The sequence below is a fragment of the Henckelia pumila genome, unplaced genomic scaffold (assembly GCF_033568475.1).
Source record: "Henckelia pumila isolate YLH828 unplaced genomic scaffold, ASM3356847v2 CTG_19:::fragment_3, whole genome shotgun sequence".
Classification (NCBI taxonomy): domain Eukaryota; kingdom Viridiplantae; phylum Streptophyta; class Magnoliopsida; order Lamiales; family Gesneriaceae; genus Henckelia; species Henckelia pumila.
Genome location: NW_027331777.1, coordinates 9380 through 27433, shown reverse-complemented (window position 1 = coordinate 27433; position 18054 = coordinate 9380). Strand labels below are relative to the sequence as shown.

Sequence of the window (18054 nt, the reverse complement as noted above, 5' to 3'; positions counted from 1 at the left end):
TATGCAATATAAAATTTGAGATTGAATTTTTATTTGCCTATAAGTTTGATAGATTTCGAGAATAATTTCTTTGGTGAAAGCTTGATATAAGTTGCGTTGATCTCAAGGTTTGTACGTAAAGTTCATTATGGATATACATATTTAAGACATGATTTTTAGGATTTATGATGTATTTTATGAGTAATATAATTTTAGTAAGTGGCGAACCAAATTTGGGAATCGAGTATGTTTAGGTTCGGACTTTAGATGCTAATTGGTTCGTAATAGTTGCTCTAGAACTATTGTCTTTATCTGCTAGAAAATCTTCTGCGTGCAGGGAAGATTAACGTTAGAGGTATTTCTACAATTCCAATGCTAGATTCTGGAACTACGCATTCACTTATCTCTCAGAAGTTTATTAGTATGGTTGACATTATAACCGAGGTATTTAATACGGGTTATGATGTTATCGTACCTTCTCGGAATATTCTATTCACTTTCAGCGTGCTCAGTGGGTTAGAGTTAGAGCAACAGAGGAATGTTGTGGAAGCTTATCTGGTTGTACTATCGATGACATGATTTGATCTTATTCTAGGTATGAACTGGATGACAGTTAGAAGAGTTTCGGTTGACTTTCAGAAGAGGACAGTATCACTGAATTCTAAGAATGGATACCCAATTATTTTTTTTTATGCAGCTCAGAGCAACAGTACCCTGCACGTCATCTCTCGTGTACGTGCGAGGAAGTTATTACTTAGAAGTTGAAAGGGGTTTCTTTACTAATTCTACTGAGAATGTAGAAATTGTATGCGACTTTCCAGACGACTTTCAGGAGAATGTTTTCAGAATTCCCCAGTTCGAGAGGTTGAGTTCAGCATGGAGTTTCTGCTAGGCACTGTACCATTTCTAAGACACCTTAGCGACTTGCTCCTACTGAGATGAAAGAGCCGAGGGAACAGATTCAGGAGCTATTGGAGAAAAGCTTCATTCTCCCTAGTTTTTTTTTTTCCTTGAGGAAAGCCAGTGTTATTTATGAAGAAGAAGGATGTCAGCATGAGACTTTGTATTGACTACCGGGAGCTTAACTGGGTTACAGTTAAGAACAAGTATCCACTGCCGAGGATAGAGGAATTATTTGATCAGTTGCAGGGAGCCTCGGTATTCTCCAAGATCGATCCATGATCTGGATACCGTCAGTTGAAGATCAGAGATTCTGACGTGTCCAAAAATATTTTCCGGACACATGATGGGCATTATGAGTTTTTGGTGATGCCATATCTAGACAAGTTCATCATTGTGTTTATTGATGAGATCTTGATCTACTCTAGGAGTGTAAGACCCTGAAATTAATTATTTCGTGATTATCTTAGTTGATTATTATTTATTTTGGAATTATTGGAGATTAATTGAGCCGAGATTGAATTGATTTAATTTGGAGTTTCAGGGACCGATTTGCAAATAAGTCGGTTGACTAGTCAATGAGGATTAATATATTATTGTTATATACATAATATCTATCCTATCCCCTACCTCTCTCCACCATTCCTTCTCCCTCCTCCATCACGCCGAGACCGTGAGAAAGCCATGGATGGCCTTTCAAGCTTTCTTTCCGTATGATTCGCTCGATCCGACCGTCAGATTTTAGATTCGAGTTGAGATTCACGATCACCGCAACGAAGGCTTCGTTTGGACGTAAGTTTTGCTACGATCCATGAACTTTGATTTTTGTTGGGTTGTCAGAATTTGATAATTTTCGGGTATGATGTACTTGAGCTAGCATAGACCGTGTATTCGAAGTCGGTTCGGATAAAGATCGAAGTTTGTGTTTTATATGAATTTTTGGAGCATATTTCGAAAATGGGTCTTGGAATTTTGGTTTGGATTTAGTTGTTTTGATGAATTGAAAGATGATATGAGTTGTATAGAATTGTTTGATGATGTTGATGACTTTTGGTTTGAACGTTTATAGCCGTTATGCCGTCGAAATCGAGTTTGGATTATCGGTTGTTTTGTTTCGGTTTGATTTTCGGGTTTGATTTGAATTGGTAGATTGATATCGAATCCGTATATTCTTCATTTTCAGACTTGGATTGGAGTTTCGGGTTTGGATCGGACTTGGGAGTTGAATCGAATTGAGAATTGAAGACGATTTGAATCCTCGACGAACTTGAAAAGGTAAGAAGACGACAATTGAATGAATGGGACGATTAACTCGAATTTGATTTAATTCGAGTGGCCAAAAGAAATCACATACTTGTATGCTATTTGAATTATTTGATTTTAACTTGGATGAGTTTATTTCCACTTGCATACATCTTGAGCCGAAGATTCGATTCGTTTTGAACTTAGACGATTTAGGGAGCTATAGTGAAGTGGCTTTGAATTTCTAGTTTTTCCAATTGCTAGAATACTTCTTATAGTTGCTCTGAAGTCTAGGGGTTTGAGTTGAGCGACATCCACCCCGAATGGGTGTGTCGGTGAGTTGTTCGTAAAAACTTAACCCCGTGATCCCAACCGAGTACCGATTGATATTCGATTATCCGATTAGATAATCCCAAGTTTTGAAGTCATGCATTGCATTTTAATGCATTTTGAGTTGAGTGCTGATATGCCTTTTTAAATTGATTGACTCGTTGTTTTATATAACATAATTTAATATATTATTTGGAATTGCTTGAATTGTCTCTTTTACTGGGAATTATATTCTCACCGGATTATCCGGCTGTCATTTTGTTTGTATGTGTACTTGACGGCAGGTGGGGCAGGATCGAGTCAGAAGCTGCATGACTAGATCGAGTGAGAAATGATAGATTGAGGACTTGGTTTTAGAACTCATACCTTGTATTCGAATTCTCTTGTATTCATTTTGAGTTGTAGAACTTAGAATCGATGCTTGTTCTACATTTTTATGTATTTGAATACCTCGTTGCTGGAAAATTATTAGTTGGATCATGTTAGAGTCCTTATTGTTATGATATTACACTTTTGGAGTCATTTTTGGTGCAGAAACAGATGGCCATGCGCGCCCGCGCAGCCCGGTAGGCGCGCCCGCGCGTCCTGCACTCTCTCGGAGGCCCGGACAGGGCGTTATGCGTGCCCGCGCCTCGTTTGGCGCGCCAGCGCGTCCCCCCCTGAAAAAAAAAATCTACCTTTCGCGACGTGGTTTTGTGTCGCCGAATGTAAGGTATGCGTCTCTAAATGTCTTATTGATTATTTTTATTTCTTTTGATTACATTATTTATTTATGTTTGAAAGATTAGAATCCGGGTCCTCACATTAAGTGGTATCAGAGCGATAAGATTCTTGGAATTGAATTAGAGTGAGCGGGGTAGATCGAGTCCGCATGGATTGAATTCTTGCATGTGATTGATTTATTTAAATGATTTATTTAAGATACATGCGAGCATGCTTTATTGATTGAGAATTATTTGAATTACATGGCTATGTGATTTAAATTTTAAAGCATGAATTACTTGAAATATGAATTGTATTTTAATTTTGGATCCGAGTTCCACCATCTGCTTGAGCTAGCAGATCAGAGATTGTTTGCGATGTGAATTAGAATCCGATTGAGATCTGAAATTTAGTAATCTGTAGTTGAACGAACTTACCGAATAGAGATGTGGAACACCGAATTTTGATATGGAGATTTGGTGTCCTTTTCACACCGAATATCAGAATTGTCTCATGAAGAATTTTAGCAGACGACAACCAGCACTAACTCCTTCGACTGATCTAGATTGTACCACTAATGCCCTGATAGATGTCACTCTGACACCGATGGGAGTACTACCGAGGAGGTTTTAGTCGTTTAGATTATCGATTTTGAAGAATACCGAGAATGTTGTTGGATGCAGAAGTCAAATAGAAGAGATCGATCAGTTGGGTGATTCTCTGAACTACACAGATGACCGGAGAATTCGGTTAGTGTGGTACCAACTTAGAGGATCGATAAAAGTTGGTAGAATTTGAAGAAGAGAGCATTAGGGAATCAAGGTTTGATCACTTTTTGGAATCCGTTTTCATCCAAATTTCTTCGACATATTCCTTTTCACCGTTTGATCAGAGTTAGAGGGACTTGGAGATCATCTTTAATTGAAGAGAAAACAGTTTATGAAATCAGTGAGTAGTGCCTTGAGATCAGAAGATGCTGTCAGGTCTGTCATCAGCCCGGACACTATGCCAGAGTTCGTCATCATGATATTATCAAAAGATCTCCGAAGGGATTTTCCTTGTGTCTTTAACTCCGACAAAGGTACTAGCCATTTCAGTTGTTCCTTTCGTCCGCAATAGCAGAATCTATGAGAATTTAATCATATGATGAATCAATCTTCGAGGCAACAGATTCTAATTGTACTCTTATCGAGGATCAGACTTATATTTCACCGATGATGACCGCAGGAAACAGTAGAGTATGGTTTTTATTCTTATTCTGATATGATCGGTTACGCACCTTATCTTTCTTCTTATCGATATTCATTGATGCATCTCGGTTGTTGAATTTTGATTAACAGTAGTCGCATTTCTTTGAATTGATGGGATAAGTTGGAACCGAACAGTATTGTACTTCAGATTCAGATTTGATTGAGATTTTGATTTGATTGTAACTGAGCAGTATCGTACTTCAGTTATCAGATTTTGATTTGATTGTCTGTTAGCTGCTTTATCCAGTACAGGACTACTGTGGATTGTTTCAGGAAGTTGACAGATTCAGATCCGAGTCAATAGACAAACGGAAATCCTCCGGTAAGGATTATCGATTTCAGGATTCTTTGTTCGTTGATCTGCCGAATGACATTATGATTTTAGAATTTTGCGGAGAAATTCTCTTGTTCACAGCTGATGTTCTAGAATTTAACCTGAATTGGTTGATAAACCAGTGGTTAGAGAGTTGTTGTTATCATCCAGATGAGATTTCTGGATTACCTCTGAGTCATGAGGTTAGATTCAGCAATGACTTGAGATCAGAAGTCATCAGCTGAGAGTTTGATAGAAAGAATTATTGAAGACTGGACTTGGATCGAGGTATGACTGCTTTGGAGTATAGTCGTACCGTTTGTAGTGAAACTCGTCTATAGTATTGTAGATCTTTTGAACTAAATCTATCAGATGTATTTAGATGAAATTAGAAATTCTTACCGATATTTTCGGTTCTGTTCAAAGAATAGTACTGATCATACAGAGTATTGGAGAATGGTCTTACAGAATTGAGTGCCGAGACTTTGCATGCTATACTATTGAAGTCTGAATTTTGATTGTATCGAGATGTCCTTTTCTCGATCATATTAATTCTAGAGCTGGAATTTCTGTGATCATTGCATGACCGAAGTTGTTTTGATTGAAGCCAAACCGACATCTGTACCTGAGAATTGAAGATTTTGAGTTCTATAGCAGATTTTCGAGAGATTCTTATCGTCGTGGAGCCAATTTCTCATCTAACTCCAGAGAATGCACTTGTACCTGAACCGAATCTTATGAGATCAGTTTGTTTGGCATGAATAAGAGATCGACCCGAGATCCAATATTTCTTATTTCCGCTGTACTGATAATCTTCAGTGCATTGCATCTTCTTATCCAGATTCTGGAGGTATTCTTATTCAGAGGGAGTCTGTGATAGCTCAGTCATAGTAGCAGCTGAAGCAGTACGAGACTCAACATCCGATTTATGATATTGAATTGACAGTAATCTTATTGCTTGTAAGATCGGGCATCACTATCTCCAGTGATATTTTCGAAGTCTTTTCTGAACTGAGAAGTCAAAGTATGAGTTTCACAACCGAACTGATTTTGAGATTGAGGAAAAGATTGGATATGATGAAGAATCTAATGGTGAATTCCAGTATGATCTGAAGTAATACAATGCAGCAACTGAGGTTTGAACATAATGATCTATTATTATTTTATCTACTACCATTATTCTCTTTGAGCCGATGGATCTGTTCTTATTTTATCTACTATCCTTGACTTCGCCGACCGATGAGTGTTGCACTTTTGATTTAGAGTCTGGAACAGATATGAAGTCTATCAGAATTATTTTATCCAAACTGAGCCAGAATTAATTTAGAAGATGAAGATAGCGCAGAAAACAGATTTGAATTGGAGAATTTAATGAAGAAGAGTCAGAACTGGGCACAGTATGAGTTTCAGGACAGTGACGATACCTCAGTTGTGAGTAATTGTTTTGTTGTGTCAGAGATTTTGATTGAGACAAAGTATCTTGAGATTGACACTTTGCAGTTATTCATTATTCTTTCAGACGACCGAAAGATATTCAGAGGATTGAGGAATCGACCTTTATAGGAACAAATGAAGAATGAGGTTCGAAGTATGATTTCGTAATTGCTAGTCTGTCCACTTTTGATAGCTGATAGAGAGAAGGAACCGACTGTCTGTGGTACAGTTAATTGTCAGAATGAAAAGAATATTACTTTTCAACGAATACCTTTCTGAAGCTATCGATCAGTTTGGAAATTTGAAGCCACCTGAGCTTTAATAGACCGATTGCAGAAATCTGCTACTGTACTCCATACGGAATGAATTCCAGACTCGACCCGATGTTGAGAAGTGGTCAAAAAGAATTTCAGATTGTTTTGCTCTGTCGCATTTTATCCGTGCAGAATAGAATTGGGAGTGTTCGGCATGCGGTCACGGAGGTATAGAACTGTCTGATTTGGAGATTCTATCTGATTAGAATCGAGATATTGCTGTAGTCTGCTTCTGTTTTCGTACAGAATGGATTCCAGACACGACATTATGATTGGGATTTTTGTCAGGAGGATTTTCAGATAGTTGACTTGTCAAAGTCTGTCCTTTCAGAATGAGATTTTGAGTTAACTCTCACCTTGAACTCAGTCTTTAAGAGACTTTTGTTATTGGAATATAATTGGGTTCAGTTTATTATCCTCAGAATGACGGACAACCAAGAATAAGAGATACATACTTTTAGAGTATATGCTGAGCTGTAGTGCTTGATTTTGGCACTAGCTGGATGGATTTCTCATCTTTTGCAAAGTTTCTGTACAACAGCTATTAGACGAGTATCTTGATATCAATTTTTTGTAAATGAGTTGTACGAGAAGAAATGAGAATCCCAATTGAATTGGGATGATTTTCTGAGTTCCCTGACTTGGGATCAGATTTGATTCGAGGTTCGATAGATGGATGGAGATTTCATGTCTAAAATGAAGACGACTTGAGGAGAAGGATGAACGAAGTACTCGGATTCCGACGCAGATCTCTGTACTTATGTTCAAGGAAGCCGAGTAATTCAGAAGATTCCTCCGTTTAGAGGTTGTGGCAGTTATGATAAGAGAGAGAATTGTCTCGATGAACTCACGGGTTCCTTTGAGATTCTAGAGGAGATAGGCGATCTCGCCTACCGACTTTTACTCCTTCAGTTCTCCTTGTTTTCCACTAATTTGTTCTTCCGTATTCTTTGGGTATTCTCGACGTACTTCACGTCTTTTGTTGCCAAATTCACAGATTTTCTTTGATGTTGAGAAGGAATTGATGAGTCGCCAATTTTGTTTGAGACGACCGATTCAGAGTTGACCGAGCATAGTGGCAGATCCTTAGCGAAACCGATTCAGTTGAGTTTGTGCAGTTGAGCCGATACGGATTTGAAGAAACGGTGCAAGAAGCGGAGTTTGATTAAAACCGCGATTACAGAGTTATTTTGAGAGAAGAATTAGTATAGCAGTCTTTGAACTTCATCTTGTTTTTATGAGATTGAACTGCTTTGATTTCGAGGATGAAATCGATTCTTATAGGGGGAGAATTGTAAGGCCCTGAAATTAATTATTTCGTGATTAGCTTAGTTGATTATTATTTATTTTGGAATTATTGGAGATTAATTGAGATGAGATTGAATTGATTTAATTTGAAGTTTCAGGGACTGGTTTGCAAATAAGCCGGTTGACAAGTCAATGAGGATTAAATATTTTTGTTATATACATAATATCTATCCTATCCCCTACCTCTCTCCACCATTCCTTATCCCTCCTCCATCACGCCGAGACCGAGATAAAGCCATGGATGGCCTTTCAAGCTTTCTTTTCGTCTGATTCGCTTGATCCGATCGTCAGATTTTAGATTCGAGTTGAGATTCACGATCACCGCAACGAAGGCTTCGTTTGGACGTAAGTTTTGCTACGATCCATGAACTTTGATTTTTGTTGGGTTGTCAGAATTTGATAATTTTCGGGTATGATGTGCTTGAGCTAGCAAGACCGTTTATTCGAAGTCGGTTATGATAAAGATCGAAGTTTGGATTTTATATGAATTTTTGGAGCATATTTCAAAAATGGGTCTTGGAATTTTGGTTTGGATTTAGTTGTTTTGATGAATTGGAAGATGATATGAGTTGTATAGAATTGTTTGATGATGTTGATGACTTTTGGTTTGAACGTTTATAGCCGTTATGCCGTCGAAATCGAGTTTGGATTATCGGTTGTTTTGTTTCGCTTTGATTTTCGGGTTTGATTTGAATTGGTAGATTGATATCGAATTCGTATATTCTTCATTTTCAGACTTGGATTGGAGTTTTGGGTTTGGATCGGACTTGGAAGTTGAATCGAATTGAGAATTGAAGACGATTTGAATCCTCGACGAACTTGAAAAGGTAAGAAGACGACAATTGGATGAATGAGACGATTAACTCGAATTTGATTTAATTCGAGTGGCCAAAAGAAATCACATACTTGTATGCTATTTGAATTATTTGATTTTAACTTGGATGAGTTTATTTCCACTTGCATACATCTTGAGCCGAAGATTCGATTCGTTTTGAACTTAGAAGATTTAGGGAGCTATAGTGAAGTGGCTTTGGATTTCGAGTTTTTCCAATTGCTAGAATACTTCTTATAGTTGCTATGAAGTCTAGAGGTTTGAGTTGAGCGACATCTACCCCGAATGGGTGTGTCGGTGAGTTGTTAATAAAAACTTGACCTCGGGATCCCAACCGAGTACCGATTGATATTCAATTATCCGATTAGATAATCCCGAGTTTTGAAGTCATGCATTGCATTTTAATGCATTTTGAGTTGAGTGCTGATATGCCTTTTTGAATTGGTTGACTCGTTGTTTTATATAACATAATTTGATATATTATTTGGAATTGCTTGAATTGTCTCTTTTACTGGGAATTATATTCTCACCGGATTATCCGGCTGTCATTTTGTTTGTATGTGTACTTGACGACAGGTGGGACAGGATCGAGTCAGAAGCTGCATGACTAGATCGAGTGAGAAATGATAGAGTGAGGACTTGGTTTTAGAAGTCATACCTTGTATTCGAACTCTCTTGTATTCATTTTGAGTTGTAGAACTTAGAATTGATGCTTGTTCTATATTTTTATGTATTTGAATACCTCGTTGTTGGAAAATTATTAGTTGGATCATGTTAGAGTCCTTATGGGTATGATATTACACTTTTGGAGTCATTTTTGGTGCAGAAACAGATGGCCATGCGCGCCCGTGCGTCCTGCACTCTCTCGGAGGCCCGGACAGGGCGTTATGCGCGCCTGCGCGTCCCCCCCTAAAAAAATATATATATACCTTTCGCGACGTGGTTTTGCGTCGCCGAATGTAAGGTGTGCGTCGCTAAATGTCTTATTGATTATTTTTATTTCTTTTTATTACATGATTTATTTATGTTTGAAAGATTAGAATTCGGGTCCTCACAAGGAGCATGGAGGAGCATAGACAGCACTTGCAGACAACTTTGCACATCCCGATGGAGCATCTATTGTATGCGAATTTCAGCAAGTGTGAATTTTGGCTTGAGCAGGTGGCATTTCTTGGGCATATTGTTTCTAAGGATGGAATAACAGTGGATCCACCTAAGGTTGAGACAGTTGTCAGAGATTCGCAGTTTCTTGGGTCTAGCAGGATACTACAGGAAGTTCATTAAGGGCTTTTCATCTATTGCAGTACCCTTGATATCCTTGACCAAGAAGAATGCGAAGTTTGTGTGGAGTTCTGATTGCCAGAGGAGTTTTGATCAGCTTAAGGAGGCACTCGCTTCTGCGTCAGTGTAGAATCCAGTAGCACACGAGGAGTTAGTGGTGTACACAGATGCGTCTAAGATGGGCTTAGGCATCGTACTTATGCAGTGTGACATAGTGATAGCTTATGCGTCGAGATAGCTAAAGATACACGGGCAGAATTATCCGACGCATGATCTGGAACTAAGCATTCGTTCATATCACATATGCTATTAGGTGAGTATGCATTGTACCTGAGGTTTCTAATACATGTTATAATGTTACCATACCTTCTGGAGAGGTTCTCTCTACCACATGTGTGCGCAGTGGAGTGTAGTTAGAGATACAAGAGCAGACAATGAGAGTTGATCTAGTTGTACTGTCGGAGTCAGGATTTTGATTATTTATCATATGAGGACTATAATTTTTACTAAGTGGCAGAGCCAAGTATGAGTTCTAATGCCATATGAAGAATCCAGTCGTAGTAAATAACAAGTATTTAATGACTAGAATCGATGGTTTATGTGATTATTTTTAGGAGTTTCAAGGATTGACAGGGTCGATTTGCTATTTGGATGCCATCTGGTGCAAGTCACGGAGAAAGACGTTGTTAAGCTTGAATTTTGAACACATTATAAACATAATTTAGCTGGTATTATCATAATACTCGAACATTAAATCGAACAATATGAGGATGCTACATGGGTAAAATCAGAGTAAACTATCGGAAACACTGAATTCATACCAGGATCTATAACATATTACATGACAAGAACTGAGAATTTGACTGAACTTAGAAAAATTCTATCATTATGACAACCCAATATAAGAGAAGAACAATGAGTACAAGCAAATCCAAGAATAGAAAAAAATGTTAGGGTGGATATTCACTGGAAAATAGGAGGTACATGAGAAGGATTATCAAGATGGTTATGATGCAAAACATCGAAAATGCCATCTTTTTCTTCGAGATCTTGAGGAAATAACTGAGCATAGGAAGAGTGAGCCGAATGGTCATATTTATATGGCAAAATGAGGAGACAGCCAGCCGTTTGGGTACCGTCTTCTTTGACTTTTGGCTTTTGAATCATGTGTCTGAAGATATTGAGGATTTTGCTGACCCGAATTAGATCTTAAAGCGGATTTTCAGCCGACTCGGAAAGTTATGTTTTGATCAGATTTAAGTTCGATATTAGAATCAGAAGAGTTATGCTAACCGACGATGAAGAGACCTCGAGTTGCCTTTGTTGACCACTTCTCTGTGAGGAATTCACCTATGAAAGAAGTGATGCGTTTTTGTAGGAGCGACAAGCTCATTCCGAAGTTTATTGGTCCTTCCAAAATTCTGGAGAGGATTGGTACGTTATTCTACCGTATAGCACTACTACTTGTGCATTGTATTCCACGTATCGATGTTGCGAAAGTATATCTCAGATCCATCTCACATACTAGACTAAGAACCTCTGCATTTGACACCAGACTTGTCGTTCGAGGAAAGACCAATGCAAATCTTAGCACGTGAGGAGTGGAAGTTTAGGTCGCGAGTTCTTCTCATGGTCAAGGTTCGATGGCTGAATCATTCAGAAGTGGCTACTTGGGAGGCCGATGCTGATATGCGGACACGTTATCCAGAGACTTTCAGTTTGCATTTCAATTTCGAGGACGAAATTCCATTTAAGGGGGGGAGAATTGTAACGCCCCGAAAATTTATTAACGAATTAATTGGCAATTAAAATAATTATTGAGTGGATAAAATAATTATTATTGCCAAATGAGTTATAGAATGTATTCATAAAATACACTTGACAATTAGTCAATGAGTTTGACTATTTTTGGATATCTGGAATATTGGCATTCGGAAATAATTATTGAGATATTGAAATAAAAATAATTATTTATGCCAGATAATTTAATTTAGAAAAGTATTTGACAAAGTTGACTGGTCATAGTCTAAGTTTGAATCAATAATTAATTTGATAAATTATGAGTCTAACTGACTGGTCAAAGTCAATAATTTCAGAAATTTAAATTTATAGATGTTGAGTGTATACCGGAAAAAAATATCAGATTAGAGACTAATTTTATCAGTTGAGTATCAAATAAATTGATCCGGGTCAGGAAATTATCGAGTTGCTATAAATAGCAAAACACACACTGAAACACCATGAAGAAAACACAGATTCGGATTTTTCCCCATTTTCAAGGGATTTTCTCGACTTGTACTATAGCAGGTCGCAAAGATCGCGTCGCCGGCCATTCATCGGTTCTCCGAACGAAGATCCGATCGGTCACTTTGTAGCCAACATCAAGACAAAGCTATTGGTGTAAAGAAATCGACGATCGGACGGTTGGATCGTTGGAAAATCGAGTTAGAACAGACGGATTCTGCACAGAATTCGGTTTCACTGTAGCAGTCCACGTTTTTTATTTTTCCGGCCATTCACCGGAGATCTGATCAAAGATCCGAACAGTCAGATTGTAGAAAAGATCAAGAAGAATCTATTGGTATAAAGAAATCGAAAATCCAACAGTTGGATCGCCGGGAAATTGACGAAGAACAGACGAGTTTGGTGAAGGTACTATTCATCATCCTCTTCGTCGAGATTTTCACGATTCGAGCTTGTTTTTGTTAGTTTTTGAATTTCTAAATGATAGTAGGTGATGTGTAGAACATTTCCCGAGCTTATTGTAGTATTTTTGGTGAAGAAATCGAGCTAATCGGAGCTGTTAAAGTTCGCCGGAACCGGACTAAAATTTTAAGATCCCGGCCGCGTCGGAGCTCCGTTTCGGTCGTGGCTTAGATGGTTGGAATCGTCTCGTCAAACTCTACAAATCTGGAAAATTTCATAATTTTTGGACAAAGTTTCGCCATCACCGCCGCCTTCTCCGGCGAGCCACCGGATTTTGACATGTTAACCATTTTTTATTATCTCGACGTGATAGATCCAAATATCCAAGTTTCGAGTCGAGATTCAAAGCCGTGAAGCGGTGAGAACGCAATAAAGTTTGCGAAATTTCTTTGCTCAAAGTTTGACCAGAGTTGACTAAGGTTGACTTTTGACCATTATATGATTTTTCGCAGATCGGAAGCTAATTGTGGATATTAAGAGGCATAAATCAGCAGTTAGGGATTTGAGCTTTCCAGAATTGAAAGGTTATGAGATTTCCGAGTCACGATCTACGAAACCGGTTAAGTTTTCGTGCGTTAGAAACGCAAATGCATGTTTCTATCCATTTTTGCTCACCATTTAAATCATATGTACAAGGTTTTATGCATTAAAAGTATGTTGTAGTGCATTATATGTGGTTTAGAACAAACTCATGAAAGCATGCATATGACTCAAGTTATGATGTATTTCTGCCATGTACTCGTTCAAGCCTGCTGATCCATGGGTTGGAGTTTGAGTTAGGGTCCTTATGGTCGGGTTATTTTATTTTTGAGTTCGAATAATTTAATTAGTTGTTTAAATGGCTAATTATTGGATCATGTACTTGGTTAGCTTTAATGCATAATTGGGCTAAGTTATGATTCAGACCAGATTAAGAGTTTATGGGCTATATTAAGTTATTAATGAGCTAGCTTAAGTTGATGAATAATATTTTTAAATTTATAAGTCAGTCTAAATTGATAACGGGTCATTCTAGCAATTTATGAGCTTAAGTTAAGGGGGTCAGCAGCTCGAACAAGTCTACGGAAATAAATGGTCCGTAAATATATATTTAATTCATGCATGTATCTTTTTAGATATATATATATATATATATATATATATATATATATATATATATAAGTATGAATTTTAAGAAAAATAATTAAATATATATTTACGGGCAATTTTCATGAAATAAAGAAATAATGATAAATTTTAAGTACATGCATACATGAAATATTTTTATGATGTGTTTATGATTGAGAATTGAGCATGAAAAATATTTTTATGGAAATTGAAGTGATGTGGCGGCACAGAGGTGGTTTACCACCGGCACAGAGGTGGTTCTACTACCGGCATAGAGGTGGTTTTATCACTAACACAGAGGTAGTTTACTACCGGCATAGAGGTGATTATTCACCGCCACGTACATTGGTTCTTTTAGACTGATCAGTCGGCACAGTTATTAGTCACATTCATGGATATGACCATACTCAGTTTTTATGATTATGACATGCTTATGTATGATTAGTTATGATGTATGTATGACTGATGATGACATATTTTCTTATGATGCATTATTTTAAGATCATGCACGTATATGATATATTCGCGATATTTTATACGATATGTGTTTGCATGTGGTTTCATATTTGTTATTACTGGCTGAGCCTCTAGGCTCACTATATTTAGATGGTGCAGGTATTATGGGTATGATGATGATGAGGAGGTCCCTACTAACAATGAAGGCGTATGAGTATCCAGTGCAGCTAGTACACCCGTGACCGATGCTCAGTTTATGTTCAGTGGTTTTTTTGAGATTTAAAGCAGTTATTTCCGCACATGTTTTAATATTTTCTTTTTTCACAGTTTATTGGTTTTGAAATTTTTTGCGTATGCATGGATTTATGAGAGTATATTATTTAAGTTTTTATGTTACGAATCTTGCATGCAAGGATTTAAAAAAAAAATAAAATTTAGTAGTAGTATCGGGTCTTTTCATCTTTAGATTGACATGACTATCTGTCCTGCGTTATATTTCATTGTATTCTTCGTTTTGTTTTCTTTTTCCCGAGGAGTGCAACTCATCAGTTTCTTCGATGCGGATGTATTTTTCCGCTCTAGACAACAGCTTCTCCAAGGTGTTCGGAGATTTTCCTGCTATAGATTCCTTGAACCTTCCAGGGCGCAAGTTCTGCTGCATTATTCCAGATAACATATCATAGTTCACGTGTGGGACTGCGTGAACCGCGTGAGTAAATCTCTTAACATAGTCTCGCAAACTTTCTCCTTCTTTTTGAAGAATTGTGAATAAGTATGCTGCTGTTTTTTTGTATTTTTGGTTAATTGAGAATTGTTGGATGAAGCGCTGGATGAGTTGCTCCAAGTTGGCGATGGATTCGGACTGTAGCTTATTGAACCACGTAAGAGCTTGCCATGATAACGTTGTTCGAAATATCTTGCAGTAAGCTGCATCTGTGATGTCATATAAATTTGTCTTCGCGTAGAATTTGTCAATATGATCTTGAGGATCACCAGTTCCATCGAACTCAAGTAGGTTGGGGATTTTTACTCCCTTAGGCAATGCTTCAGATAGAATGACATTAGTGAACGGGCTCCGACGTACAGGTAAGATTGCTGACGAATTATCTCCAGTTACATATGTGTGAGATCCATCTCCACGGGTTGGATTAGTGGTTTTGTTTCGTCAGAGACGTCGCGAATTGTGTGAGCACTTGTTTCACCCTCTTTATGAAAAGTATTTTTTTTGGTCCCCTCAAGATCTTTGTCTTTCATTTTAAAATTAGTTTTCTTTGGGTCTTTGTTACCGGGGTCATGAGATGAGATCCCTCTTCTATGAGCTCTCTTGTCGGTGCATCGGCGTTGATGGGATTCCACGAACTGAGCGACCGCTTCAGTCGCTGCGCGTGTGGCTGTTCCTTCCATTAAGACTGTCAACGTTTTTGGGTGAAACTAAATTCAGGCGATGGTTCGGAGATGGGAGGTGAGTCTCCATTGCGATTATTTTCTTGAGATGTTTGTAATGGAGTATGCATTCTCAATGACGCAGTGAACAAGTTCTCACAGACGGCGCCAAGCTGATGTAGCGAAAAATTGATATAACCCGATTGGAGGAAATATGGGTAACTGGTGGAGATCTGGATAACCGGATTAATACTCGAGTTGTTCTAAAGACCGAACTTCGTGAGTTGTTACCTGCATCACAAAGCAAAGTGAGTGGTGCCGGGGGTTGCCCGGCGAAGACACTCTGACGCTCAAGTCAGTATTTATCAAATAAAAGTTCTAGAAAACTAGAGCATGTGACTATAGAGAGCGTACCTTAATAATGAGAGAACTTGAGCTATTTATAGATAGTCAGAGAGTTTCATGAGCTTGAGCCTCTTATGGGCTTTTAGGTATTTATGGGCCTTGATAAAGTGTCCAAATAAATATCGGAGTATATTTTACTCATATGGATTGAGTCATTGGGCTTGGGCCGGGGAGAAAGTCAAATTAGATAATAACCCATCATATAGATTTTCAATTAATATAATTTTGATTCAAACGAATGCGATATGAAGCAATAAAACTGAAAACAATCATAATTTTATTTTTCTCATCATACTTAAAAATAGTGGAATATTTGATAGGTAAATAAGCACGTGACAATAAAATTATTTTCTTATGTTGTTTCAATTACATATTTCATCACAATCACAATTTTCTGCTTAATAGCAAGAACCATACAAATATGGCAATATCCATTTACAACAGTAATCAACAAAATTGTAGTGACAAAGATTGTTTCTTTAATTTCATAATACATTGTCAACAATAATTTGTTTATCATTGTTGAGTTTCCCTTGATTGTTCTCATATGGGTTTTTCACGTTTGTTTATTTAGTTTTTGATTAATCAATTTGTGTAACAACGACATGCCAAAAGAGACCTCTGTTTGTGCTTTAATGCTTAATTTTTTGGGTAAAAAAAATACAATCAATTTAGGTTTGTTCAATTTTTTATAAAAGAATTGAGTCACGCTCGGTGATAATTTTTTTCTATACAATAGCAAACATTTGATCGTACCATTTGTTTTATAACAAAAATTTACTCTATTTAATTAAGTTGCATGATGTCATGAGTAGTAATATATATATATATATATATATATATATATATAGTTTCTTTCAAGTGCCCACCTATCATGCCCACCAATGATGTGACACTATTCTATTGGATGTGATAAACTGTAGGTCCAATAGAATAGTGCCACATCATTGGTGGGCATGGTAGGTGGGCACTTGAAAGAAACTCTATATATATATATATATGAGTTTTGTTATGCTGCCCCACCAACTATGTCTAACTATGTGTCCATCATGTACAGGACAACTCACCTATTCTAGTGGTCAACTCATGACTTGTACATGGTGGGCACGGAGATGGGCATCGTTGGTGGGCAGCATAATAAAACTCATATATATATATATATATAGAGTTTATTTCAAGTGCCCACCATCATGCCCATCAATGATGTGACACTATTCTATTGGACCTATAATTTATCACATCCAATAGAATAGTGTCACATCATTGGTGGGCATGGTTTCTAGTGGTCAACTCATGACTTGTACATGGTGGGCATGGAGATGGGCATCGTTGGTGGGCAGCATAACAAAACTCATATATATATATATATATAGAGTTTCTTTCAAGTGCCCACCTACCATGCCCACCATCATGCCCACCAATAATGTGACACTATTCTATTGGACCTACAATTTATCACATCTTTATCACATCCAATAGAATAGTACCACATCATTGGTGGACATGGTAAGTGGGCACTTGAAAAAAACTCTCTATATATATATATATATATATATCATCATGTCATGAATTTATAGACTACTATTTATATTATTGTAAAGATTAATAATTCATAGGCTGATAGGCATCTTAAATTGCTATCTCGTTTACAAACAATTTCAACTTCAAAAAGTAACTTTCTCTCCACTAAAAAAAAAAATAAAATAAAAATAAAAATGTAACTTTCTCACAATTAATTTATGATTTCCAATAAATATGCAGCTCAAATATTCGAATATGAAAATTTCCAGAGAGTTGAAACAAAAGCATAGTTTCAAATGACAAACGTATCTAAAATTTATAATTTTTAACATTTTTTAGAACATCATGCTCTTTTTTTTACCCCAAAATAATATAAAATCCAATGAAATGCAACCAAAATTAAGTACACACACAAAATAGATTCCAGACCAGATGAGTAAAAAGCAACGCAGTTGTCACAATTGTTGCAGAATATGGATCATTTTCACATCACTTTGTTCTGTTACACAACAAGTATAAAAACAACAATAATATACAGATAGGAAGAAAGCAAGGGTGCCATTAGAAAATGAATTTTAACAACCTCTGATG

General features: G+C 37.2%; 1 protein-coding gene across 1 annotated transcript; it reads right to left on the bottom strand.

The window, feature by feature from the left end:
- Window positions 1-14644: 14644 nt before the first annotated feature.
- Window positions 14645-15558, bottom strand: LOC140870722 (uncharacterized). The gene is made up of 2 exons (XM_073273111.1): window positions 15357-15558; window positions 14645-15249 (listed from the first exon to the last, which is right to left on the bottom strand). The coding sequence occupies exons 1-2, from the start codon at window positions 15556-15558 to the stop codon at window positions 14645-14647; spliced, it is 807 nt and encodes a 268-aa protein (XP_073129212.1).
- Between the last annotated feature and the right edge of the window lie 2496 nt (window positions 15559-18054).

What these genes read in the sequence shown, in the direction of transcription:
- LOC140870722 (XM_073273111.1), bottom strand. Translation starts at nt 15,558, where the DNA reads ATGGAAGGAACAGCCACACGCGCAGCGACTGAAGCGGTCGCTCAGTTC. An exon ending in AAATACTTTTCATAAAGAGG is followed by an intron (nt 15,250 to 15,356) that starts GTGAAACAAGTG and finishes ATAATTCGTCAG; the next exon opens with CAATCTTACCTGTACGTCGG.